We start from the raw sequence: 25648 nt of genomic DNA, 5'->3' as shown, positions 1-25648 counted from the left end.
ACATACCTCGTTTACTGTAAGGAGGAGTTGGGGCGAGGGTCACTCTGATCACGGGGGGTCAGCATCGCACCGTGGGCATCTCTCCCAGTGGCGCTCGCTGAATTCAGCCTTTTAGAAAAGCCCTTAACATTTGGTGTTTAACCAAAAGCCTTTTTTCTAAGTGCATGTGGGAGATTTATGTAGAGACTGCACAAACGAAAGGCGAGGCTTTCCTTTCGCGTTCTGTGTCCGTGCTCTCCCGGCTGCGGGCCCCGGCCCCGCCTCCCCGGTGGGGAGCACCTCCCGCGCCGCTCCCGGGCCGCGGCCGGCCCGGCGTGCGCCACCTGCCCGCGCGGCGGCCCCGCAGCCTGCCCGCGCCCATAGGCCGCGCGAGCGCCCGCCCCCGCGGGCTGTGGCGGGCGCGGCCGCCCGGCCGCCCTCACTCCGCGCTCCGCGCCGGGCGATGCCGTGCGAGCAGCCCGACAGCGGGGCCGCCCCGGCGCGGTACGTGCTGGGGGTGGACGTGGGCAGCACGGCGGTCAAGTGCCACGTCTACGACCGGGCGGCCGCCATCAGGGGCTCCAGCTACAGGAAGGTGAGCGCGGGCGCGTTATGTGGCGCGCCCCCGGTCCGGAGCCGGGCCGAGCGGCGAGAGCAGCCGGGGGCAGCACCTGTGTCGAGAGCCGGACGGGGCTGATCGTGTTCGCTCTGCCCCGAGCGGTTCCGACCTGCGGGCCCCCCAGAGGCAGCTGGGGGTTGCCCGGCTCGGGACTCGGCGTGGCAGGCGTTCGCAGGCGCTCACCCAGCTCGGCTGGTCCCGGCATCCCCTGACTCAGGGCGGGCAGGAGCGGCTGCCCCTCCCGAGGGTGAAAGGAAACCCACAGCCCCCGAACTCCGCGGGAGCGCCGTAGTACTCATCCCGTTACTTCGGCACTCACCCCCTCCCACTTTTCCCGGTTACCTTTCCTTCGGTCCCTTATCGACTAATCTCTGAACAAAACCACTCTTGTTAGTAGGGCATAGCTGAGATTTGCGTAGGATCTGTGTCTACACGCGTCTCATCGTGTAACAGGGCCGTGTGAAAGTGTCAACCTTAGGACATGAATTTCAGGCTACTTTTGGTTCGTACGGCTCGTGATCAAGGCAATCTCCAGAATTAACTCTTTTTTTACTGTTACCTATTGCAATTAAAAGCTTGCAGGGAGAGGAAGTGTAGGAAATCTGATGGATTTTGGAGGTGGAAGGGGCTTCTCTCGGTGGAGCTGACCCTCCCTGTCGCTGGAAGCTCATCTGGCAGGTGATCCCTGGCCTGCTGTGCTGGCACTAAGAAGCTCAGAGGCATCGACATCTGAATTAAGCAGTCCAGGAGAAAAGGCTTTCTGAGACACCTCCTTTCCTGTTTGCAGCTCTGAAAGGGGTTTTACAGGTTCCTTTATTCCAAGAGCTTTGGACTTCTTTATTTCAAGGGATTTGACCTCGTGAACAAAGGAGGTCTTCTAGAGATCACACACACATGTTGAACTATGTTTTAAAAGTCATACTGTTGTTTCTACTCTTACAGGAGATTCGCAAACTGAAGAACAAAGCAACCCAAACCCAAATGTATTTGCTGGTTTCTGTAAACTAGGGATTGTGTAATAATGCTATTTCTGTTACCCAAATAGGTAGAATCACTTTATCCTCGTCCTGGATGGGTTGAATTAGATCCTGAAGTGCTATGGAGTCAATTTACTGGTGTAATAAAAGAGGCTGTACAAGGTAAGGGCTTAAACTTTGAGAAATTATTTATCAAAATCAGTAAAGTTAGTTACTTGGATAATAAAACTATATTTAGCTAGTGCTGAAAATCATCACTGGATGCAGGTCTACAACATGTTTTAAGATAGGGAACTGTAATTACCTTTTTCCTTTCACTGGGGCCAGATTAGGATTGAACTAGAAGCAGAAGCAATGTAAGTACTTGATTTACGCATCAGTGCCAGCACTTTGTTGTTCCAGCTTTTTGTGTGTGCATCCTTCCCCAGTGTCTGTTCCTCCACATGCCTGTGTGCAGAAACAGAGAGCAGGCTTGTTTCCCTTCCAGTGCCCCATTGTTCCACCGCCACTTTGTATGTGCGAGTGTGTGAGAGAATGAGTGCAGGATGCTGCAGAGCTGTGCTCACTCAATTGCAACCTGATATTCCAGCTTTGCCCATTTCACCTTTAAGTGGTTCTTGCTGCCTTATTCCTGTATTACTGTTCTTTTCTATTTGTAGTTTAGCCTAAAAATTCCTAGTGCTCCACACACTAAATATATACAACTCCTTTTTTTGGCAAACCTCTGATGGGTTTTTCCCCCCCACTTTTCTGGATGCTGCTCTATTTCTCTACAACTCTCACAGCTTTCATATTAATCCACCTCCAGTGTTCTGCCATCAATCCTGGATCACCTTCTGTGATCCAGTTTTGTTTGTGCTGTGACCCTGTCAACTCGGCCCCAGCTTGCCTTCCCACAGTGTCCCAGCCTCCTTGGCCTGTGTGTGAAAATTGCATTCTTTCATTCAATTCATTCAGTTCCTCCTGTTCAGCCCCTCTTGCTTGGTCTCCAGTGTTGCTCTGCTTTCAGACATGGCTCATGGCAAAACTGCTTGTCCCTTCCTTTGGAAGGCTGTAAATATCACCAGGTGTAAGCTGAAGCTGATTATTTTGGGCTCTTGGTTTGTTCTGTCAGCAGCCACAACCATTTGGTCACAAGGACAGCAATGCCACCTCAACCCCCAAAGACCTTACTGTCTTCCTTCATTTCAATTCTGTAGGACAAATCAGGAAGCAAGACTTTTCAGCTAGTTTTAAAAAGGGAAGATTTCCTTGTGGCCAAACTGCACACATTGTTTGCAAGTCATTTTTAAGTGGGCGTGTGTAAGTAAACATAATTCACAGTGCTGTCAAAAGAAGCGGTGCCACCCCTTTTTTTACGGAGTTGTTTCTAGTCTAGGGCAGTTTCCTGAGACAAATCACTGTCCGGTTGTTTATGCCAGCAGAGCTTCACCAATGTTTGTGCTGACGCAAGAGAGGGTGTGGTGGCAGGGGCAGGAATGGCTGTCTGGAAGCAGAAGGAGCACACTGACACTTGGGTTTGCAGGGCTTGCAGAGCTAAACATGTGATTCCATGCAGGTGTGGATGAGCTGCTATAGTTCAGTATTACCTAAAGGTGGAAACTTCTGGCTGCATGGTCCCAACTCTGTCTCATACTGTGGCACTCCATCCAAAAGACAGCTTTACTGAAAAATACTGTGTTTATCTTTAGGTTTGTTTTTGTCTGTAATGGAAGTTAGCTCCACTGATATGGGTGTCTGGAGAGCACGATAGCTAACACAGGGAAAGTGTTGGGACCACTCCACCAGGTTGTGGGAATGGGAAGGCGTAACACATGCCACTAGTCCTTAGTGAGCTGTGCAAGTGCTTGTATGGCTTTGACTGAAAAAGAAATAGTGCTGTTCTCAGGCCACCCACTCCCAGGTCCTCCTCCTGTACCCTCCTGCTACCAGCAGCACTTGTGCAGGCAGGTGGAGCAGGTTGCCTTGCGAAAGCACTGGTTTAATCTTCAGCTGATTGAGGAATTGATAGCACTGCTGGCAGGAATGCAAGGACCCAGTGTAAGGGGAAGTGCAGAAGTACACGTCCTGTGCTGGGCAGCACAGGAAAGGTGCCCTTTCTCTGAAACCTCTTCTGTAATTGTTGCTGAGAGGGTGCTGGGTGTAGAGTCTGCAGGACATGCTCACACAAATGAGCAACTTTGCACGTGAAAATGAACATGACAACATGTATGGATGTATGGGCAAGACCTACTTAACCTGTAATTTGTTCAAGGATCTGGACTGAGTGCCCTTCAGAGTAACAGTACTCTGTTACCCACCCTGACCTGGGTGGGTAGTCATTTGAGTGGAAATTTTTTAATGTATATTTTCTTCATGTAATTTTGCTTCTGTAAGTATGGCTGGAGGTAAATAGCAAGCTGATCAGAGTTGCTTTGAAAATAGCTGTGGACATATTTCATTATTTACACTTATATTAGAAAAAAATGTTCTGTAACAGTTATTTGAAGATAAGGTTTAACAGCAAAATTGGTATATATCCAAATGTGCATTTTTGTATGTCTGACTTTAAAATATATTTTGTTGCATTCAGGGCAGTCTGGTTTAAGCAAATTCATTCTTAGGAATTTTGAAACATTGCTTAAGAAATATTTAAAGTGAGACATGTCATTATCAAAGTGATGCAGAAAGTCATGGCATATTCACATTTATCTATTTACTGCCTGCAGGATCAATCTAGTTTTGTTTCTTTATAAAAATTCTTTCCCATAGTCTGTAAATACTTTCATTGGTGCTTTCATTCACATTCATCCATGTGAAATACACATTTTAATTGATTATGTAGGCGTATGTAATCTGCCTACCTATATCTGGGATTGTTCATGTTAAGTATCAACAGGCCTTTCAGGTGGTGGAAAGGATCAGTGTGCCACAACAGCTTTTGGAAAATACATAGGTTTAGTTATCTGCTTTGGAATCAATTGTCTGACTCAGAGCTCTCTAATGTCTCACTGCTTGAACAGCTGAACAATTTGTACAGATTCATATTGTCATAAACTATTATTTTCCTAAGTATTCCATAGGTTTTATAGTTATATTGAAGAAGTTATATTTTTGTTTGTTTTTCCAAATAAATGCCTTTTTTGTGATTGTCATTTATTTTTGGTTTTTAGCTGCAGGACTTCACATGAGGCAAATTTCTGGGCTTGGCATCTCCACCCAGAGAGGAACTTTCATTACATGGCACAAGTATGTATGTTGTGTGTTGTTTAAAATGAATTTGTATTCATTTGCATTCACAGACTGGATGGAAGCAGGCTGTAGAAGTGTTGAAGTCACTCATGTTCTCTTGTGTTTGCACAGCCACACCTTAGAGCGGTTCAGAACAGATTGTGTGTGGCCTTTTTCTTCTTTGTACATTGGAAGAGATGAATACATTTGTATTTTTAATTCTGGTGAGAAGTCTGACACTCCAAATGTCTGTGTGCTGATTTAGTAATTCCTCAAATCCACCAGGAGGATATGCATTTATTATAGGAACTAACCTGTTTATTTTTCTGATTGGAAATGGTAAATAATGTTGAATGTTTTGGACATTTTGAGTTCTCTAGCTCAAAACATTCAAATACTGTTTTTCAGGAGGACAGGGAAACCCTTTCATAATTTCATAAGTTGGCAAGACTTAAGAAGTGCTGAACTTGTGAATTCCTGGAATAATTCCCTTCTGCTGAAGGTAAAACTCTGCTAATCTAGATTCTGCTTGGATATATTAGAGCTGTTTAACTTTTAGGACAAGTAAGGGCAATATATGGAATACTGCAAGTGTCCTGTTCACATGGTGATGTGATGGGCTGTGGTCTAAAAACATTTAACTGAGCAATATTAGCATGGAAGATAATACCAAGAAAATAGTTCAGTACTTATATCCTAAAGTAATTATTATTTTTCATGTTTGCTCAGATTATAGGAGGTGCATTTTCTGCTTCTTTTGGCTTGTGCTTCATACCTTTAGGAGAGAAAGATTTCCTCTAAGTGCAAAAACGCAAGTTAGTTTTCTTCTAAGTGGTAACTAACCAGCACAGTCACAATAAGAAGTTAAATTCTTGGGTTTGCCAGTTACTTCTTTTGTGAAAACTCAATGAATGATTAAATTTTGGTAAATCTATTAAGTCATGAGTGAACCTATCAACTGTAAGAGAACTTCCACTGGACTGACAGTATGTAATGCTGTCAGCCACATCATGCATTGTGCTCACATAGGTGACTGGTGTTGGCAATGCAGAGCAGTGGCTGTCAGTGCTCCAGCAGAACCTGCTAAAGCAGCATTGCTTAGAGCAGCTGCTCTTTCCTGTGGTGTGTGTTGCAGGAAGGCTGGCTGTTGATAGGAAGATCCTTACATAATCCTACGGAAGGATCCTCTAAAGAAGTTTTAGCCTTCTGAATCTAATCTCATGTCATCAGCTTTCATCTGTGTTGTCATCCTTTAAAGGTAATTGATCAGTAATATTTCAAGGGCAAGATTAAAAATTAAGTAACTGTTTTCTTTTGAAACAGGTAATCCATGCTATTTTTACTGTGCTTCATTTCTTCACTGGGAACGATCGATACTTGGCACCCAGTTTTCTTACTTTTTCAACACATCAAACTTCTATGAAGTTGTCATGGGTTTTTAAAAATATACATGAGGTAAGCTGGAAAGGGAAAAAGAATAGGTTTCTTGAGTCATAATGATGACTTGTGACTTGGAGGTGTTCAGGGCCAGGCTGGATGGGGTTTTGAGTGACCTGGTTTAGTGGAAGGTGTCCCTTCTCATAGCTGTGGTGTTGGAACTCTTCACGGTCCCTTCCAGTGCAGGCCATTCCATGACTGTGTGACTATCGGCTGTAATTGCTTCCGTTTTGTCTTGCTTGTTCTCAGAAGGACCAGAAAGAATTTGTTCATAGAAGATTAATTGCTTTTTTTCCCTTAGCAGCAGCTGTAAGAAAGTGTTCTTATTTTCTGTTAGGAGCATGAACTTGTAGGACAATATTAGTTAAATAGCCAACTCAGCCTTTTTAGAAGAAAATTTTACAATCAGAGACTTATTTTCTGAGGGCATTCTGATTAATAATGAAGAATATAATAATATATCAATAAATATGTTTCTCTTATTGCACCCAGTTGTAAATATTGTTTTTTTTTCATGTACATTTTTTCCCAGGCTGAAGAAGCTGCCAAGAAAAACAGCTGCTGCTTCGGAACGGTTGACACATGGTTACTGTATAGATTGACTAAAGGTGAACATTCCTTTTAAATATCAATAAAACACACTGGAATCTAAGAAATTATGTTAATTATTTGTCGTTTCTATATCCTAGAATTCAGATACTTTTTCTGCAATCGGTGCTTTTGTATATTCAACAAAAATTGTCATGTATTTACTGTTACAGAAAGAACTTCGGAATTAATTATTCTTTGGGCCTGCTTGGACGGGAAATATTTATTCAGTGTAATCAGCCTTCTAAGAGTATAAGATTTAAAGAGGACTAACAGAGCTAATTGGTGTTGATTGAAGAAAAGTACCTGTGAAAGCAAAAGAGCAGAGCATTGTTACTAATGTTGAAGAATTACAAGTTTCTTTCCTGAGGACTAATGCGTGAGGAGTCAGATTATGATTGTGATGCAGTTGGTGTGGTGCTGTTGGCTGTTCTAGACAGAAACTGTGTGAGAGGAAATGGGGTAATTAATGTGTGCACATTATAGTGAGCAGCAGGTACAATCTCTGTGCTCATTGTATCATTGTGATTTTACTCATACACACTTGTATGTGTATGGAGCCAATGAGATGTTTAAAGAAAACTCTTAAATATTTGGATGTCTAAAAATCTTACTGTGTTCTGTTTCTTTTCATGCTAGGTTCTGTGTATGCTACAGATTACTCAAATGCCAGTTCTACAGGCATTTTTGAACCCTTTACGGTATGTGCTGTTCACAAAGAACGTTGTTGCTATTTATTGTGCTTCTCAGATGGTTGCTAATGTTTTTACTTTTTCAATTTCATTTCAGAAATGTTGGAATCCCACTTTGTCTAATCTACTTTCTATTCCAATGTCTGTTTATCCACCAGTGAAAGACACAAGGTAACCGTGAAGGCATAATTTAAAAAATAAGACAGCTGTTAAATTAATTGGTAAATTAATTATGATTAATTGAGAAATACAAAATATTCTGCATAGGCCAAATAATACACAGGTACACAAAAATAATTTATATGCAATTACACCTTATATAAAAGTATACGAAATCCAAAACTTTTTTACTGTGTTTCTAAAAGTGATAAATCAGTAGCATTACCTATTACATGGCTGTATGTACCTAGATTTCATTTTAACAAAAAGGTCATTTTAATGTGATTTGTTTTAAGCTTCAACTTTGGATCAACTGACTCTGAAATATTTGGGATACCTATTCCAATAATGGCAGTGGTAAGTGAAAATATTTTCTTAAATCGGTGTGTTTATACTCTATTTATTTGGTTCTGATCTAGCACTTGCTTCTTTCATTCCTATTCCTCTATTCATTCTCTCTGACTTTACTGCAATGGAATTGATTGTTTAATTTTTCTCCAAAAACCCAGTATACAACTTTAGGGGGAAGGAGAAGAGAGGAGCAAGAGGCTGAGCTCTATTAAGGTTGTGTGATCAAATGGTTCAATCCTGAATGTAGGAATTTAAGCTCTGCTAATTCATGTTTCTGGCTTAAAATCAGTTGTTCTGTATAAAGTTATACAAGAGTCCATTCTGTCTTGATTTCAGTAGGACTGAACAACTGTAAGAGTATTTGTTAATAGATCCATTTGTGATACCTTTTATCCTTTTTTTATTTTTCACTAAAAATAAGTGGCAAATGACATGCTCTTTCCTCTAGTTAGAATTTGGATAAGAAAACCTGAAGTGATGATTTGGAGCAAAACTTGCTTGAATTAGCTAAATTAAAAAAATCTCCCTTAGCTAACATGAATTTGTCTAGTTTTAAAGAACAGGACTAAATCTAGCTGTAAATTTACTGTGTTACCAAGGCAAAAACATAAATAAATACATTTAATCACCATCATCATTGTTGGAAAATGGAGCATGGAATAATTTGGTATAGAAGGGGTATCCAGGAAAAAGAAAGCCAAGACCTCAAAACTTCAGCTTTCTATTTGGAGAAAAAGGAATTCAGGCCAAGCTACTCTGTTCTGCTCTCTGGGATTGTAAATGCCCTGTTTATCCTTATTAAATATTAAACCACAAAATACTTCTTTTATTTTCATAATGTTTTTCAGTGTTGCAAGCAATACTACAGACATTCACATTGTGTCCAAACCTGGTGTGAGCTGATGCCAGTTTTAAGTCTTACTGTTGTAATGCAAATACTTAAGAAATTGTTAAAGAGTCCTCTCTGAATGCTCAGTTCCTGAGTGGTTACTTGTATTCAGAACGCCAAAGTGTTCTTATACACTTTACTTATACAATACAGAGATATTTTCAAACCCAGCATTGCAAGGTGGTAGTCAGGAGCTAACATGTTCCATTGTTTTTGTTGGATTGACAGGTAGCTGATCAGCAGTCAGCTACATTTGGAGAATGCTGCTTTCACCCAGGAGATGTTAAGCTGACAATGGGAACAGGTGGTTTCTGGAATGTGAATACTGGAGAGCAGCTCTTTGCATCACGGGGAAGTAAGACAGCGGAGTTTTGCTTTTAGGGGATTTTATTCTTTCGGCTCTTCCTTCTTAGCTGTTAATGCTTAGGGTACATAAAATAAAACAGGGTTGTGCTTTTTCTTCTGTCTATAGGTGTAGAAAAACAGCTTGGGAGTTCTTTCAGAGGAGAGGACTGTGGAAAATTTTTATCAGTAATGTAAATTTTGATTATCCTAAAGTAAGCTTCTCAGGAAGAGAACTTAAGTAGCATCATTAGTAATTATATCTGCATCCCTCCTGTTTTGTTTTTTCCTTCACTTGTTCTTCATAGCAGTATTGTACAGGATTGGAGAAAAAAGGGATTTGTCCTCTGGCTACTTACATCAAAACGTTGCAGTGAATCATTGCAAGTTCCTCCCCTTGAGCCCTTATGCATTGAAGCACCTGCAATGAGATAATGTAGGGTTAGAAGTTAATAGTTTTCTTTTAAAATGGGCTCCCCAGTGTGTTTCTAGTGTTTAAAACTTTGTCATTCTGAACATCTGTGGTCTGTCAAGCTTGTTAATTTGTCAGAGAGAGCTATTTGTCAAGAGAGCAGCACTGAGCATCATACTGAAGTAAGTTTGCCTACACAGTCTCTCTCTGTCTGTCATATTTTTGAAGAGTTACTAATTTCAGGATGTCTTCTGCTTAAAATGGGGTGGGGCTGGGAAAGAGGACAACAGTGTGTTAAAGAGACTTTTACCAGCTCAAGTCTTGAAGAACCTTGGCAAATACATGAGATGTATTAGAACTGAATAGCATAGACACTGAATTTCCTATGAATGCTAATGCTTTTTATGCTAATTAATTATGTCATTATTATGATATTTTTACTTAGGAAATAATACCTATGTAGTCCAGTAGAATGCAATAGCAAAAAACATGCTGTAAAGTTTTTCAGTTTAGCTTTTGTATTCTGGTAGGAGTTAAAATCTTCTAAGGCTGTGCTGTGGAACTTTTACTGCTTTAGGCTGTTACTTATGTTAAAATAATTTTCCCTGTGTCTTTTGGCTGTGTGGGGTATGGTTAGTGGGACAAGTTAAATGCCTGGCTTTCTCAGTGCCTTGGACATGAAATGTGTTCAATTTTTAAAGCTGTCGTATGTATTTAAGACTGCAAGATGAATCCCTGCAGCATCCTTGTGCAAGCTATTCATTAGCTGCTGTTCTTGTTTCTGGTCAACATTTAGCTCCTACATATAAGAATTTGAAAAAAAGAAAAATAAAGTGGTTCCTTCAAGAACAACCTGCCTCACAATTCAGTGATGGAATTATGTTGTATAGGTTTAAAAGGTACCTCTGGTAGCCTGAGGGTTCTTAATACCTCTGGTCATGCAAAGTGTCATGGGGATCCCTTCCCTAGAGGTATGATTATGTTACATAGCTAGAGACTCTGGTGTGAGCATCTTTAGGGAGACAACGTGATGGATGGATGGCTCTGTCCTTAATTAGCTGCACTTCTTTAGGATCTGTGGCTCAGTCTTTTGGGGTTTTTTTATTTGTGGCTTTACCTTTGGTAAAAAACAAGGATTTTAAGGGACACCTGCATGGATGATCTGGAATAAGATATGTTACATTCCCCTTTCAACAGACAAGTACAGACTTTAATCAGTGCTGCTGATGATTTTATAAGCACCAGAGTGCCTCCAGCCCTAACACAAGTTTCTGTAATTGCACTGGTACTCCCACACAATTCATTTGGACACAGGCAAGCAAACTGGAGATGGTTCTGTGAGGAACATACACACCAGCAAAGTCACTTTGAGAAAGCAGAGAGAACCCCTAGATCCTTCTGATGTTTTTCTGGTCCTTGTAAAGGTACCAATGGGACTCGTTTTACTTTTGTTGCATTACCTGTGATTTCTGGGTCCTGAGCAGGGTTTCATAAAGTCTGGGTGCTTTCTTCACTCCAGCAGTTACTGTGCTTGATTGGGTGAAGTTGTTGCAGTGACCACTGACTATTTGGGTTCTCTTAGAGTGACCTGAAAAGCCATTTCTTTAGCTGCAGTGTAGGTGAAACTTGTTTTCTTCTTTGCTTTCTGTGTGAGGAAGCATTGCATATTAAACAGAGAATTAAAAGTACATCACTTTCATCCTCTTCTGTGAATAGGATCTGTGCTCTAAGTTTGTGTTATTTTTTGTGTGTGTATATGTCTGTTTCAGTTTTGTGTTTGCCAACTGAGAGTCAAGCCTTCCTGCTTTATGTTTTGGGGAAAAACACTCTTACTTTTTAGAAACCCTTGGGTAAAGTTGGATGGACTTAAATCGAAAAGCATTGATAACTTTTTAGGTATGCACAATCTCTTATATAACAAATAAAAATAGGCACAGATAGATCTTCAGATTAAAGGTATTTTTTTTTGTAATTTGATAGGTTAACTTTTGTCTAACAACCTGTTGGTCAGTTCTCTTGTAATACCATCACTAAAGTTTTAAACAGCACATTTAACTTCTATCAGTGACTTCTTTAGCTTGAATTCTACAAAGGAATTGAATAAAGTTTATATATTTTTTAGGTGGGTTCATTCTGAGGAATGTTTGTTTATGTTTTTCTGGAAACATTTAACTGAATGTTTTGTTTCATGGGAAATAATTAAGGTCTTTATCCACTGATCGGTTGGAAGATTGGGGAAGAAGTTGTTTACTTAACTGAAGGCTCTATATCGGACATTGGCACTGCCATAAAATGGGCTCAGGATATAGGTAAGTTCTTTAATTTTATAGAGGGTGAAATATATAACTGCTTAAGAAGCTGTTTTATGGGTTCATAGTTATGTCAATTTAATTTTATTATTCATAATTGAAGGAAGTAGTCTGCATTCTTTGGACAGTAGAAATGCACAGTAGGCATTCTGCTGAGTATGTTTGCTGCAGGGAGTTTGGTTTCCACAGTCATCTCCTCTTCAGTCTCTGCCTCAGACCATCCTGCCTAACTAGGCTTTTATTTTCCTGAAACGTTTTACTCCTCACTTGCTTTTGAGAAGTCTTGAGCTGTACATCTCATAACTAATAACAGGTTTGATGTATATGAAAACAACATGAAGAACTTTGCAAGTAACAGTATGTTGCTTCATGTGGAAGTAATGTGCCTTTTGGCTGTTGTTATTATTTTGTAATGAAAGGTTTTGCATTCCAGTTTAATGACAGACTAAGAAGATACTATGTCTGTAGTAGTTGATGTTGAAACTCACTCATTGTTCATAGGACAACTGTTCTTGGTTCTAATTAGAACTTCAAAATTTACTTGGCTTGCTTAGAAATTCAGTACATTTTTACTAGGATGAGAAAAAACTGATTAGTATCTCAAACTTTGGACTGTCTGGGAAGGGTTTTCCTCAAGTGTAACTCACCACAAAATTCCACGTTTCTTGAAGCTATCAGCTTTAGGTGCATATGTACATGTATGTGCTCTGGTATGTGCCCCTAAAGGTCCACTGTGACTCAGATTGGTTGTCACATCTTCAACATTTGACTGAGCTTAGAGAGTAACAGCCACAAGGCTTTGGAGGAAATGACTCAGTTCAGTGCTGCAGACTCAAGTGTCAGTGCTACATATATAAGCTTGCTGCTTCAGAATCCATAATTAAAATGGGTAATTATCCATATGGAACTTACCTGTACTTAAAATGGGTATCATTGGTATATGCAGAAGCATAAAGGATTTTTAGCTAGTCAGTAGTAAAATGATCATGACTTACAGTTGCTACCATAGGAAAAAAAAAGGGGGGGAGGAAGTTTTAGAGATGGGATAAATAAAAGGCAAGCTGCTTTAAACTCTGTAACAAGTAAGGCCTATATTTTCTGAAAATACTGTTGTAGAGGAGTAGAATTCAGAAACTTTTGTCAGCTTTAGAGAATGGAAAAACCTTAGCTCTACAGAAGGAATTGGGCCAAAATACAAGGTAAGCCAGTGGCCTCAATAAGGGTGGTGAGGCTCAACAACGGATGAAGATAAGACACAACAGTGGTAAAAGTTTGCAAATAGTAATTTCTGCAGCAGGGCAAACTTAGTTTAGTGGACTTCTTTTACTGGAATCATGTAACTTCTAGGAATTTTGAGGAAGTAGTGTGTGGAATTTCAGCCTGAAGTCAGTTTTACTTAATTTTTGATTTTCTGTCTTGGCATAGAGGTACGATATATATAATTCAGTAATAGCAAAGACAACAAGAAGGAAAAAATGTGATTTAGGTTTATTTGTCTGAGCAGAGTAGAATCCATAGTTTTCCCACAAATTCATAAAGGTTACAAAGGTAAAGTGAAAGTCCTGATGAGTTACCAAGATGGGTAAGTTGAGCTGGATTAAACTAATTTACCTTTAATAGGAAAATTTACTTTTTTATTCAAGAAAAAGCAATAGCTCTCATGTACAGGAGACTTCTAGTCTTCTGTAAAATCATGTTATGTGGCCACATAAGGACATCATTAGTTACAGCTTTGGAAGATGGATGTTAGTACAAGAGTTGCATGTGGGTGAAGAGAAATGTCTGTAGAGTTATGAAAGGACTTGTCTGGCTGGACAGAGGATAAAAGCAGTGTCTATCCAAGAGGCATTATTGTGATAAAAGGTGATCTATTACCTTATGTGTCACTTGTTAAGATACTAAGGATGCTGATAAAATATTAAGGTCCTTAAGGTATTAAGGACTTTCTCTGTAGTTATTAGGTGAATGGACTAACAGTAGCAAAATGAAGGGAGAAAATATGTTCTATGAATCTAAGGTTTTAGCACTCTTAGCGTGCCGTTATCATTCTTAATTCCCATTTATGTCTTGAAGATTAAAAGGCTGCAGCACAGCAGATAGGAGAGAATCCTTTTGTGTTTAGCCTTCACCTGAATAGTTTGGGATTATTGATATGACTAATGGACATGAAATAGAGAAGAGAGTGTTTTCCTTAGAATGTGTAGATTGAAAATATTACAAAAGGAGTAGTCTGACTCTAGATTTTTTTTCTCTTAGTGGGACAAAATGAAGAAATCGAAGGAAATAATAACATTGTACAACTTATATATCTTTACAGAACTTTTCACCAATGTAGATGAAACGGCAGAAATGGCACAGAGTATTGCTGATTCTCAAGGTGTTTGTTTCATTCCAGGTGTTCAGGTAAAATTATTATTAACAATAAAATCAATATTTTAATAATCCAGTTAAAATTAATATTTACATTTTTAATGGTAGAAACTTACATCTTATCACTGTATTTATTCTGTACTATTGAGGTTCTTGTTGTCTGTAGCTCATCATGATACGTGAAGGCCATTGTCATATCAGAATGGTTAAATGCCATTCCTCCCCTTGAGAAAAACCCTACCAAGTAGGAGAATTAGTGATGGACAGATAAACTAATTTTCCCCCAGTAACACAGGCACTGCCTGCAGAGACACAAATGAATGTTACAGCTTTCCTGCTATGAAGTGCAGAGCTTTCATTGAGACAATACTTCTAGTCACTGTTCTAAAATAATTCAGTTTATTCTGCCTTTTTCAAGGTGTAGGTTGTAATTTATTAAAATATTTAAAAGTATCTAAATACTAGCAAGATTTCAAGTCCTGGTGTTATGAAAAGCAAAGATAATACTTAAGCACTTCTCCTTGGAATGATCAAACTCAGTAAAATAGACTTCTCTCTTAGAAGTCGTAATGACAGTTAGCCTTCAGTGATACGAGCTCATCTCTCAGTGTGTTGCTAAATGAGTTAGCCATACTCAGTTTGATCATTCCCAGGACTAGTGTTTTTTATGAAGAAACTTAACATCTTTATCTTACCTTTGTCTAAGTTCTGTATACTAATGGAACAAAACAAAGAACAACTTAATTTCTTCTCCAGTTAGCCCAGCTTCCTTCAGTGTCACTGATAACAGGCTGTAGTATAAGCAGTAAAAAGTAATACTGTCCTTTTCAGTATTACTTTTGAAAGTCAATTCATCTCTTTTTCAGGAGTTCAAGAGGGTGTGTGTGTGAATTCTTGTTAGAGAACAGCAGTATCAGTAATATTGAGTGTGCCCTGTCCTAGATATTTAGTGTACACTTTAAATGTATTTTAAAGAGAAATTATGTGGATTGGACTTTTTTAGTTTGTCTGATTTGAAAGAAGTCACTTAAACGTTTTGCTGTTGAAAGAAGCAATTTAAACTGTTCACTGAGTAAGCTAAAATAACTCTATATACCTCTTACATATTGTTCTCAATTTTCTTCTTTCACTATGCTGCGTGTAATTGTCGTAAGTTATTTTTTTCTTACTCTTTAACTTCTTTCACAAGGGTCTACAAATACAATTCACTGAACTCATGGTGACATCTTTTTTGCAGGTTTCTGGGGATGACCCATATTTATGTGCCTCTTTCATGGGCCTGAAACCTTCCACTAACAGAAACCATCTTGTTCGAGCTATATTGGAATCTCTAGCTTTCAGGTACTGCTTGCTAAATTATCTGGCTTATATTTTGTTATGTTTGCTTTTATTTAAATCAGCAGTGTTAAATGGATACATGGAGTTTTGCAGTTTGTACAGTACACTACTGTTACGCTGGAAAGGAGTTTCAGCTGCTTCCTTTTTTTTAATACTTTACAAATAAATTTGTGTCTATTTGTTAGTTCAGAGTTTTTGTCATTGAGAAACCATATAGAGATTCTTAAATAATGTTGCTTTCTGCATGTTTTAAAAGTGTTTTCTGTTTAAAGTTTGTCCTTCCTCTCCTGACAGTATTTTGTCAGAAGCTGTAGTCCTCTCTAGTTGTGCTTAAAGTATCCTTGAAGCTGAAAGTTTTATATTAGCTTTTGTTTAAAGTTTGAAATTTTGGTGTTTTATAAAACAAAGTATCAGGCCTCTTAAAACATCTTAAAAGATGTGAATGGACAGCAGCTTCCAGGTCTGTGAAGGCTAAAGATGTCACTGCTACCACATCAGTACCTCAGTGCTTTGCCAAAACATTTCTCAAACTGGAGCTGAGTATGGATTGAGCTTGGCTCACACTGGACTGTAGCCAGTTAGGGAGCATTGATGTGATTCCTTCCATGTAGCAAACAGCTTTGCTTTGGGCATAAAAATCTCCTTCAAAGAGCTCAGAAAAGATGTCTGGAGGAGGGCAGCATTCTGAATTGCTGCAACTGGTTTCTAATGCATTTTTCTTCTGCACTGTAAGCCTGAACATGAGGTGCAGTAATTTCTGAACTGACATATGGGTGTCTTGAAGAGGATGTTAAGGGATGTTAAGAATTTATCCATTTCTGGATACATCTTGATACTGCATACAAATAGGTAGAAAAAAGTAGAGATCCTTTGTGTTTATATTTTCTCCCATTAAATGAAATGTTATCAGGAAGAAGTCAAACTTGAAGGCTTCAGATATTCCCCTTACAGAATAGCTGGATAAACTCCAATTAGCACTGTTGGCCTACTTTCCTCACTCTAAGCCACTTGTTACATCAACAATTGCATCTCTAGAAACCTATCAGTAACTTTCAGTGGGAAAAATGAACCTTCTACAGTGATTTGCTATAGAATGGGCCATGATTTAGCCATACTTTTGTAACTGACCAACAAAGACCATTTTCAGTGGGTTTGGGCTTTTAGTTGATGCATTCTAGAAACTTTTCAGCTATTGCAGCAGTTCTAACAGAACTGAGGCTTTTCTTGTCTTCCATTTATTTTCTGACCATGTAGATACTTGAAAACACTTTACTGAATATTTAATGCTTAATCCAACTAAACTTTTTTTAAGAAACAAACTGCTTTACGATATCATTGAGAAGAAGGTGCACATTCCTCTTCAAACTATTCGGTAAGTTCTCTGTAACTTTTAAATTTGATATATGAGATTTTGATTTCAAACAGATTTGAGCTTTATTATGCATTTTTAGCGTACTGTAAAAATTCTGCTGTTTAGAAGTAGATGATTTCCAAGTCCAACGTTAATGTAACTTAAGCAGCAGTAGAGTCTACCCACAGCTATTGGCATTGGTGATTGTTAGTAGGAGAGTAATGAACTGCTGTAATTATTAAAACAAAAATTAAAAAGAAGGTGTATCCATGTTTTCAGGTAGCACTAGAATGCATATAGCAGTGCCTGCCACAAAGGTCATTCTACCCTTTGTCATCATTCTTTCATGCTGACATTTTCTATGCTGGATCTTTCACAGAGAATGTTTTGAAGACTTTGGTTAAAACTGGTTCTATTTGTGAGGGAAAGAGGGAGATTGGTTTTACAATTCAATTGTTAAGACATTGGTTTTGCTTTAATCTTGGAAGAACCATATCAAATTTAGTGAGGTAGCTGTAATCCCTAAAATATGCTTGCACAACATTTAGCTGAATTAAGCATTTCTGGGAGACCACATTTCACATTTTGTTAGGGAGCTTCTTTGAGAAGCTACAGCAATCTGAGGCTCAGAAAGCTCTGCAACAAAATTCCTCCCTTGGGCAGCCAGGGTCAGCATGGCACTGCAGTCAGGAGCAGAGGCGAGCATTCCTGTCCCTTCTGTGCCTCTGCAGAGGAGGAATAGACTGGCAGGCATGTAGACAGCAATCACACTCTCCGTGGAAAAGAGTACAGAAGTGGGAGGAGGTAAAAGTTTCTGCTTTCCATCACATATTGGGAGAGAGCAGGCAAAGGTGAAGAAACAGCCAGGGTTAGGGGTTTAATGAAAAGATGAAAAATACCAGAAGTTTGATTACTTAGGAAGCTTTCTAAAATAGAAAATTGCGTCCAAAATTTGAAGACATTACAAGTGCAAGCTCTTAAAAAACTCTTCAAATATGGGAAGTGTGGAAATACAGCCTATGAAGCATTAGAATTCTGATTCCATTTACATTGCAATGTAAACTTTAAATTGCATGATCATGTTATTTTTCATTCATGGATATAAAGTTGCAGTTTCATATAGTGTCTGTATTACTTAACTAAAATCAGTAGCAATTCAGCTTGAGGATTAAATGTTAAAACATGAGACACACTCAGTGGGGTTCTCAGTAGGGTTGCAAACTGCTTTACCATCCTTATGTCTGCACATCTTTTCCATCTGTCAGTTACATTTGATTTTTTGTTGTTGTTTTTATCCTATAAAAACATGATGTTTTTATCCCATCGTTCATTCCTTTTTTAGCTGTTGTCCTATATTCCTTGTTTCTTCCTGGTCTCTTGGCATTGTTTTCATTAGTCCTCTGTAGATTCCTATTATTTCTCTTTGTTTGTCTCAACACCATCAAGAAAAGCACAAAGAGTCCTCAGTTTTAGTCAACTATAACTAACGAGTTTTATTACCCAGCACTTTCTATAGCAATAAACACTAGATGTCTTCTCTGCACCACATTTGATGGAGCAACAGCTCCATACATGGCTGGTATTGGAATACAAGAGCATAATGAACCTATCTAGGACATTTCAAAGATTGCTTTTTGTTTTAGTTATTTTGTTTGTAAGAGTAATTGCTTTGAAATCTCAGATGATTAAAGTTCAGCACTGATAAGTTCTTGTTTTCTCCATTAAATTGGTCTCAAATTAGGAAAACAGACAGATGGAAGCCTCATTCTGAACTTTCTCTTAAAAAGAAGCAACTGTGAAGGCATTTTAGCTAACTAATACCAAGATTTGGTAGTAAGGAAAAAGGTACTTTTCTAGATCTGAGAACATATGAAAGGGTTTGTTTGGTGTAATGGTTTTGATTGTTGTCATATTGTGGTGGTAACTATGTAAAGGTTCTATTATAAACCATAACATTTCAGCCAAGGTTATGCATAGTTTTAAAAGACAGAACTTCCAGAGCTTTTGATAGTGACCTATGTCCATGTCTGTCTACCATTCCTCTCTGAGTTTATAAACTTTGTTTTTCTTAACTTTTTTTTTTTTTTTGGCACCTTGTTCTGTTCTCTAAATTTACCCATAAAGTGGAAATGCATTTGTGCATGAGTGACAGGAAGATTTATGCCTAAGTGTGAAATATCAAACGTTGTTTTCTGAAATGCTGGCAATAAGCACTTAACACATTTTTTTTAACTACTTCTTCCCTTCTCCCTATAGAGCTGATGGAGGTGTCAGTAATAATAGTTTTGTCATGCAGATGACATCAGATTTAATTAATAAGAAAATAGAAAAACCTGCAAATGTGGACATGTCTAGTCTTGGTGCAGCTTTTCTAGCAGGCCTTGCTTCAGGTACGTAGACATTACAAAGGCTTTTTTTCCCCTTTATCATGCATGCTATAAATACAATAGAAAAGAGAACAGACAAAAAAAAGGGCATAACTTCAAATAATTGTAATCCGAAAGGATTAGTTTAGCCATTTTTGTGGCAATGTAAGGTAAATAGTGTTTATGTTTCTCTGTACAGTACAATTAGAAGGCTGTATTACTAGAGAAGAAAGGTGAATCTTGATCTTGCTGCCTCCTCTTTCCTTGACTCAGGCACTCCATGTCCATTCCCATACTGGTGCTGCCTGAGTGGTGCTGGCTGGGGCTGGGCCATGTGGCCAGGGAGCCACCAGGCTCACCTGCAGCACTGTCATGCCCACTGAAGCTGTGTCCTGTGCTCTGTGAACACAGCCTTTATCCTTTGAGGCTTTCACAGGAATGAAGTACAAAATAAATTATTAACAGGAAAACCAGCTCTACTTACACAGAATTGTTTCATATTGTTACCCAGATTGAAAGCTACAAACTGTTGATTGTTTTGTTAAATATGCACCTACAAAAGATGTTTTTGTTGAAGTGCTTTGAAATGTAAATAACACAAATGGAGGTAAAAACTATATGCTTGGGTAAGACTTATTCAGCAATTAAGAGTGCAAGAAAGTTGAGACCCTTGACAGCCAAGAGTGATTTAATAACATAAATTAATAGGAATCTGTTTCTTGCCATTTATACAATTTTTAAGACAGTAGGAAAGCAGCTAAATCTTGGTTTCTGGAGCCCTTCTTTGTTGAGAAGAACCTGCAACCAAAAAGCACTTTGTGGATGAAACCTAAGGGAACTTCAGTGTACCAGAGCTGTTCCTTGGAAACCATCCCAGTTAAGCAGATGCACTGTTGTTAGGATTCCAAACAAGTGGATCCTATTGGAAAGGATTTTCACAATATTAAAAATATGCTTCCCTCTGAGAAAGTTGTTGGTAAAGAAAAGCTGACATTATTTCTTACTGTGTTTCTGCTTTGGATCTTTTGGAAATAGATTAAAACAACTCAAAAATAACGTATTTGTAGTTGAGCTGGAGAATGAATTTTCTGTTTATAGGATTTTGGACTGACAAAGAACAACTAAAGAAGCTAAGGCGAGTAGAAGCAGTGTTTGAGCCCCAAAAGGATTCAGAGGAATACAAACCTGCTATGGATGCGTGGCTGCAAGCAATGAAACACTCACCACACTGGTAGAAATTGGAATTTTAATTTTTAGAAGAATTAAAACGGTTTAATTCATATTTTTTAAAATCTTGACATTAACAGGACAGTAAAAAAACAATAACTGGAATTTGTGATGGTGTATTTTAAGTTGTGTGATATTTCAGTTACCCCCCTGCTGCTGGATTACTTACCATACTGTAATGAACCTTCCCATCATCCCTGTGGCAGCTGTGATCCAGCTGCAGCATTTGTGTCCCTTCAGTGACCTCCTTTGGGTGGCCCAGCTGCTCAAATCCTGCCATGTACTGCACATGGGCTGTTTTAACTGTGATGGGTTTTCTACTGAGCAACTCGCCTCCCTTCAGATCTTTAAAATCTTGGGTATGTTAATCATCAAGGAAGGGTGAAAGGCACATTTATTCCCCTAGGCATTGCTAAGAAACAAAATGATTGTTGGGGCTGGGTTGTGAGGAATTCAGTTGTGTACAAAGACGTTGTTTTGGTACTAGCCTGTTACCACCTTTTGGTTGACACTAGGCGCTGTGATCACATTATTTGTGCACTAGAGCAAAATGAAATACAAAAGCAAATATGCTTTCAACACTCCATTTAAAAAAGTCAGGATTTTTGTAGCTGATACTTTGTAGCTAGCTTGTAGCTCCATTTTTAAAAATTTTATAGACCAAAAGCAATCTTACCTGGTGTGGCCAGCACAGATACGTTGTAACTAGTTCCAGGTATGCTATCTAACTTGTAAAAATCTGTACTGTTAGTATCTTCAAGGCCATTTTTAAATATCATTATTATTAGCTAAAAGGGAGTAAAAAATCTATTTTTGAAGCTATAAATTACTTTTGTATTTTTTAAACAAATAAATTAATTAAGGAAATGTGTAGTTAATTATTCTTATATATTTGCTTATTTCTAAAATTACTGTAATTTTCTCAGGATTATGTGTAAATCAGCTTCCAAAATGTAAAATGATTAAACATTTTAATTTCAGAATAATATCAAGTTCAAGCTGTGGGTGATTTTTATTCCACAGACACTGGAGATAAGAAATGTTTATGGATTTAACATCATTAAAAGAGGGGGGAAAAACTTCATTTTCTTGTGCTGATACACAGAAAGTCAAATCATACACCATTTCCTCAGTTTCCTTCAATCATGTACCCTGAGCTGGAGCATCTCCTCTAGCTGAGTTTAAATCCCATCTCATTTACTTGTCAGCCCTAGCTTAATGTGCCATTTTTCTTGTTCTTCTGCTACATTCTGCCTTTCAACCTGTGCTACATCTTGGCAATTGTCTTTTCTCTGGGTATCTTTCCAATTCTCCTTAACCTTCAATGTGAACCCTTAAAAGAAGAAGTGTGTCTGTTGATTTCTAGTAATATGCCAGGCTGTAGTGCCAAGGCTCGAGTATAAAGTCCCTTGATGAGATTCCCTCCACTGCTCCTCCTGCTGTAAGGTAAGATTCTGCAGTTACAGGATATGTGAAACAATTCCTTTGCTTTAACACCTGTATTCAGCTTGGGATTTTCCTCTGTCATCAAAAAGTCACTGCTAAGGAAAATGCTCATTAGCAAGAAGGTTCTCTGTCCAAGGCCAAGCAGAAAGGCTTTAAGTCTGTCACTGTGGGCAGAAGTTTGTGCCTCAGTGGCTGGTATTCTACACTTTGTTCTCACTGAGGGAGTTTAATTTCATCAACATTTGCCTGGGTATAATGTCCACCCATTGCCCTTTTGGGGAGTTGAGGGCTCCTTGACTTAGGTTCCCTTGATACCCTGGAGGTTTTGCTGGGCTGAGCCGGCAGTGTTGCACTGCTCCCAGACACAGCTCTCTGAACCTGATTCTGTTCACATCACTCTGCTGAAGGCAGCTCTGCACCATGTGCCTGATACTGCACCTTTATGTGGTGGTTTCACCCTGGCAATGGCACAGCTATAGAGAGAGAAGATAGCCAAGACATTATTTAGTCCTCTTGCTGCAGGTGGTGTCCTAGGGGATACACTCTGGATAACCATATTACCACTGTCACTGTTTAATTTGAAACAGGAATTTAAGCTGTTTTCCTTTCACTGGCCTCAAGTCTACAGGAGAGAAATTTCACTGCAAATTAAGGATGCAAAAAGGCCTTTGTGTATTTACCAGCTGAACCTTTCAAATGGCCTGCAGAGTTATGAGTTCTCTTGTGGAGAGTTTCAAAGTAGGCAGTAAGGGTCTGAAACAAAAGGGTGTCTGAAAGTCTTCCAGGATGGAGCAACCTTTGGAGATCAGAGCATTTGCCACAGTTTCTCACATGAATTTGCCCAAAGACTAAGCAGACTAACTGAAGTTTTGAAGAAGCTTGGTCACTGATCAAAGCTTCTTTTGCTTATCTTTTACAAGAAAATTGACTTTATCTTCCCAGGAAATATTTAATGTGATGATATCTAAAAGTGGTACCTCTTAATTGATAATGGATTTGAAATAAGCTTTAGATACTTTCTTACAGGTGCTGTGCTGTCTCAATTTTTGCTACACAGAAGGGCATTAAAACCATTTTAGAACCTCATTCATAATAACTTTAAAAGCTGTAATTTAAAATATGACAGCTTTTACTGCTTTTTTTACTTGTATTTAAATTTTTGTCTCAAAGTTTGGAAAGTATATGCAATTTTACATTTTCTGCCAGCTGAGTTTGATAGTAATGGTAAAAATACAAAATTACAAATACTTAGTTTGTAGTCTTGTCATTTTAAGTTAATCAGTTGAGATTTAATGTTTTACTTGGGATTGGACAGTAATGCAGCTCATGTGAAGACTGGCAGTTCACTTGAGATGTGTTAATGATCTCTGGGCATTCTGCCTTCACAGATCACACAGTGCTGATAGTAGATAATGTCATATCAGTTTGGCAGTTGTATCATTCATAACATAAAGTCCTATTAAATATGTGGGGACTATGTGGCATGAAAAATGATGCCTCATAATAATCTCTCTATTGTTGGAGGAATCTTGCTACTACTGGATTAATTGTTGTATATCAAGAGAAAGGGCAGATGAACTTCAGCATCAGATAGTTGAAAATACTGAGCAGCTGTATAAATTTTGTTACATAGCTAAAAAAAAAATCAAGTCAGCTATGTTTAAAATCTTACTGTAATGAACTTGACCAAGATTTTTGAGTACTGTTTTCTTTTAAGCAGTATTTTCTGCTCTTACTCTAACTTTTATAAAATTAATGTAGATGCTCTCATTTGTTTCTAACAAGAGGATTTAGACTTGCTTTCCTGCCAGGAGAAAGTAGAAAAAGCAAAACACTGAATTGCTGAAAGCCTTCTACCTTCTACTGGCATAATCTCTGTAGCAAGACCCTTCAACTAGTCCCACTATTTCCAGGACCAGGGCACAGCACAAGAGGCTCACCAGTTGAAGAAAAGCCTTGTGGAACGAGGTAAGAAGCATTTCCTGCCAGCCAGTGTGGTTGTGTTACTGGTCAGAGCCAAAGAATATGAAGGTGTGAGCCCCCCTTGAAAGAAAGAGGTGTGACAGTCCTGTAGGTGAGTCGCAGTGCTCTGACACAGAAGTTGGACAGGGCTTTTTAGTTTAATGCTTTATGGGGAGTCAGGGCAGGTTCAGCAGGAGAAAAGGGGTGGTGGAGGGGGAGCCTTCTTTTGGGTTAATGTTTCTGCAGATTATCACAGTGGGGGCTGTGGGCTGGCAGGAAAGTGGTAAAACTAGCAAATATTGAAAAGTGATGTATTGTGAAAGGGGAAAAAGGGGGTTCTAGGAGGGATCTGACTGGCCGGGGGAGCAAGCTGGTGTTCTAAGGCTGAGACACCAGCCTGGCTCTGGAGGGAGACAAAAGAGTTTCCTGCAGGGCAGGTGTAGCTGCTCAACTCACCTCTTAGCATGTCTAAAAAACACAATTCTAAGTTTTTTTCAATGCAGCCTTCATTCTGGGGTAAACTTCGAGATTTGTGAAAGTTCTGAAAGATTGTATATTGATTTAGAATGTTACATCAGTAGTGTACTTACACTCATGCAAATTGGTCATTGTTTCACCACATTCAAACTCAATAGTGTGTGTGTATATATATATATGTGTATATATGTGTATATATAGTTCGTCTGCAATTTGCTGTTGAAAGCAAATGCAAATTACAGCAGTGACCTTCCTTCTGTTTCTCTCCTTGGGGGTTAAAATGGCTATTTTTCATGTTCATAATCAGTTCCAGTATCTGACTTCAGCTCATCAGTATTTCTTGCTAAGAAGTAAATAAACCAATGAACCAAAAAGAGATCTGTGAAGCCCAAGTGTCTTTATTGAGTCTGGGTTCAAGCATTTGTGTAGCTGTGGTAATTAATAATGGTGCAGTAAACCAGCCAACCTGGTTGCTTCTGGTTTGCTTCCTTTTTTAAGGCACTGTTGCCTTCTGCACTTCTTTCAGGGTGTGTCATAGTAGTGGTTGCGGTTGTACCTGTTAGAGGAGGCTCCAAGAGAATACACAATAGTTTGCACATTTCTATTGCTTTTGTGAATGCATCTTGCATAACATGGCCACTATTGGTAAAAGGTTTTGTTACATGCCATGGAAGTGTTTTATAGAGAATGAAAAGAAACTATAACCACAATCTGCAAATTCCTAGGCACAGGCAAGATTTTCAGTTGTAAATTGCCCCATTGAAGTAAATGTAAAGGTACTGTTTGCTAATATTTTTCTTAGACTGACATTTAGGAACTCGATTTTATAGGCTGAACACCTGTTTTCTTGATGCTCCTTCTCTTTTTAGCGGACAGGATCAAAAATATGTCCTTCTAGAGCATTTAATGTTGCCTGTAATGCAAAAAAAATAAAAGTTTACCATGTTTGATTTAATATATGTACGATCTGCAGGGATCTAAAGCACTTAATAATGTTTGTGTTCCCATAAACCTCGTTTTGCGCAGCCTACTCAGTGGCATTAAGCTGAATTTGTGTTAGAGAAATGTGCAAAATGGGTAACTGCACGCCTTGGATGTGTGCCTGGCTGCACTCGAGAAAGACTTAACAAATATTTCATCGTTGCTT

General features: G+C 38.9%; 2 protein-coding genes across 2 annotated transcripts in view; both read left to right on the top strand.

The window, feature by feature from the left end:
- XRN1 (5'-3' exoribonuclease 1) overlaps positions 1-1731 on the top strand; it is a 40578-nt gene extending 38847 nt beyond the window's left edge. Inside the window, exon 45 of the transcript XR_001523306.3 lies at positions 1644-1731. The gene's annotated coding sequence lies outside the window, so the exon portion shown is untranslated. The remainder of the gene's footprint in view (positions 1-1643) is intronic.
- On the top strand, positions 401-24877 carry GK5 (glycerol kinase 5). Its single transcript, XM_015637688.3, has 16 exons — positions 401-574; positions 1644-1737; positions 4728-4803; positions 5194-5287; positions 6109-6240; positions 6755-6830; positions 7450-7511; positions 7600-7673; positions 7958-8018; positions 9130-9256; positions 11860-11964; positions 14282-14367; positions 15572-15675; positions 16985-17044; positions 19280-19413; positions 20488-24877. Exons 1-16 carry the CDS (start codon positions 443-445, stop codon positions 20622-20624), a joined length of 1554 nt encoding a protein of 517 aa, XP_015493174.1. The 5' UTR covers positions 401-442; the 3' UTR covers positions 20625-24877.
- The last annotated feature ends 771 nt before the right edge of the window (positions 24878-25648 follow it).

The sequence above is a fragment of the Parus major genome, chromosome 9, assembly GCF_001522545.3.
Source record: "Parus major isolate Abel chromosome 9, Parus_major1.1, whole genome shotgun sequence".
Taxonomy (NCBI): domain Eukaryota; kingdom Metazoa; phylum Chordata; class Aves; order Passeriformes; family Paridae; genus Parus; species Parus major.
This window is presented reverse-complemented; position numbering and strand designations above follow the sequence as displayed.

What these genes read in the sequence shown, in the direction of transcription:
- GK5 (XM_015637688.3), top strand. Translation starts at nt 443, where the DNA reads ATGCCGTGCGAGCAGCCCGACAGCGGGGCCGCCCCGGCGCGGTACGTG. An exon ending in ACTTTCATTACATGGCACAA is followed by an intron (nt 4,804 to 5,193) that starts GTATGTATGTTG and finishes ACTGTTTTTCAG; the next exon opens with GAGGACAGGGAAACCCTTTC. An exon ending in TTGGAATCTCTAGCTTTCAG is followed by an intron (nt 15,676 to 16,984) that starts GTACTGCTTGCT and finishes ACTTTTTTTAAG; the next exon opens with AAACAAACTGCTTTACGATA.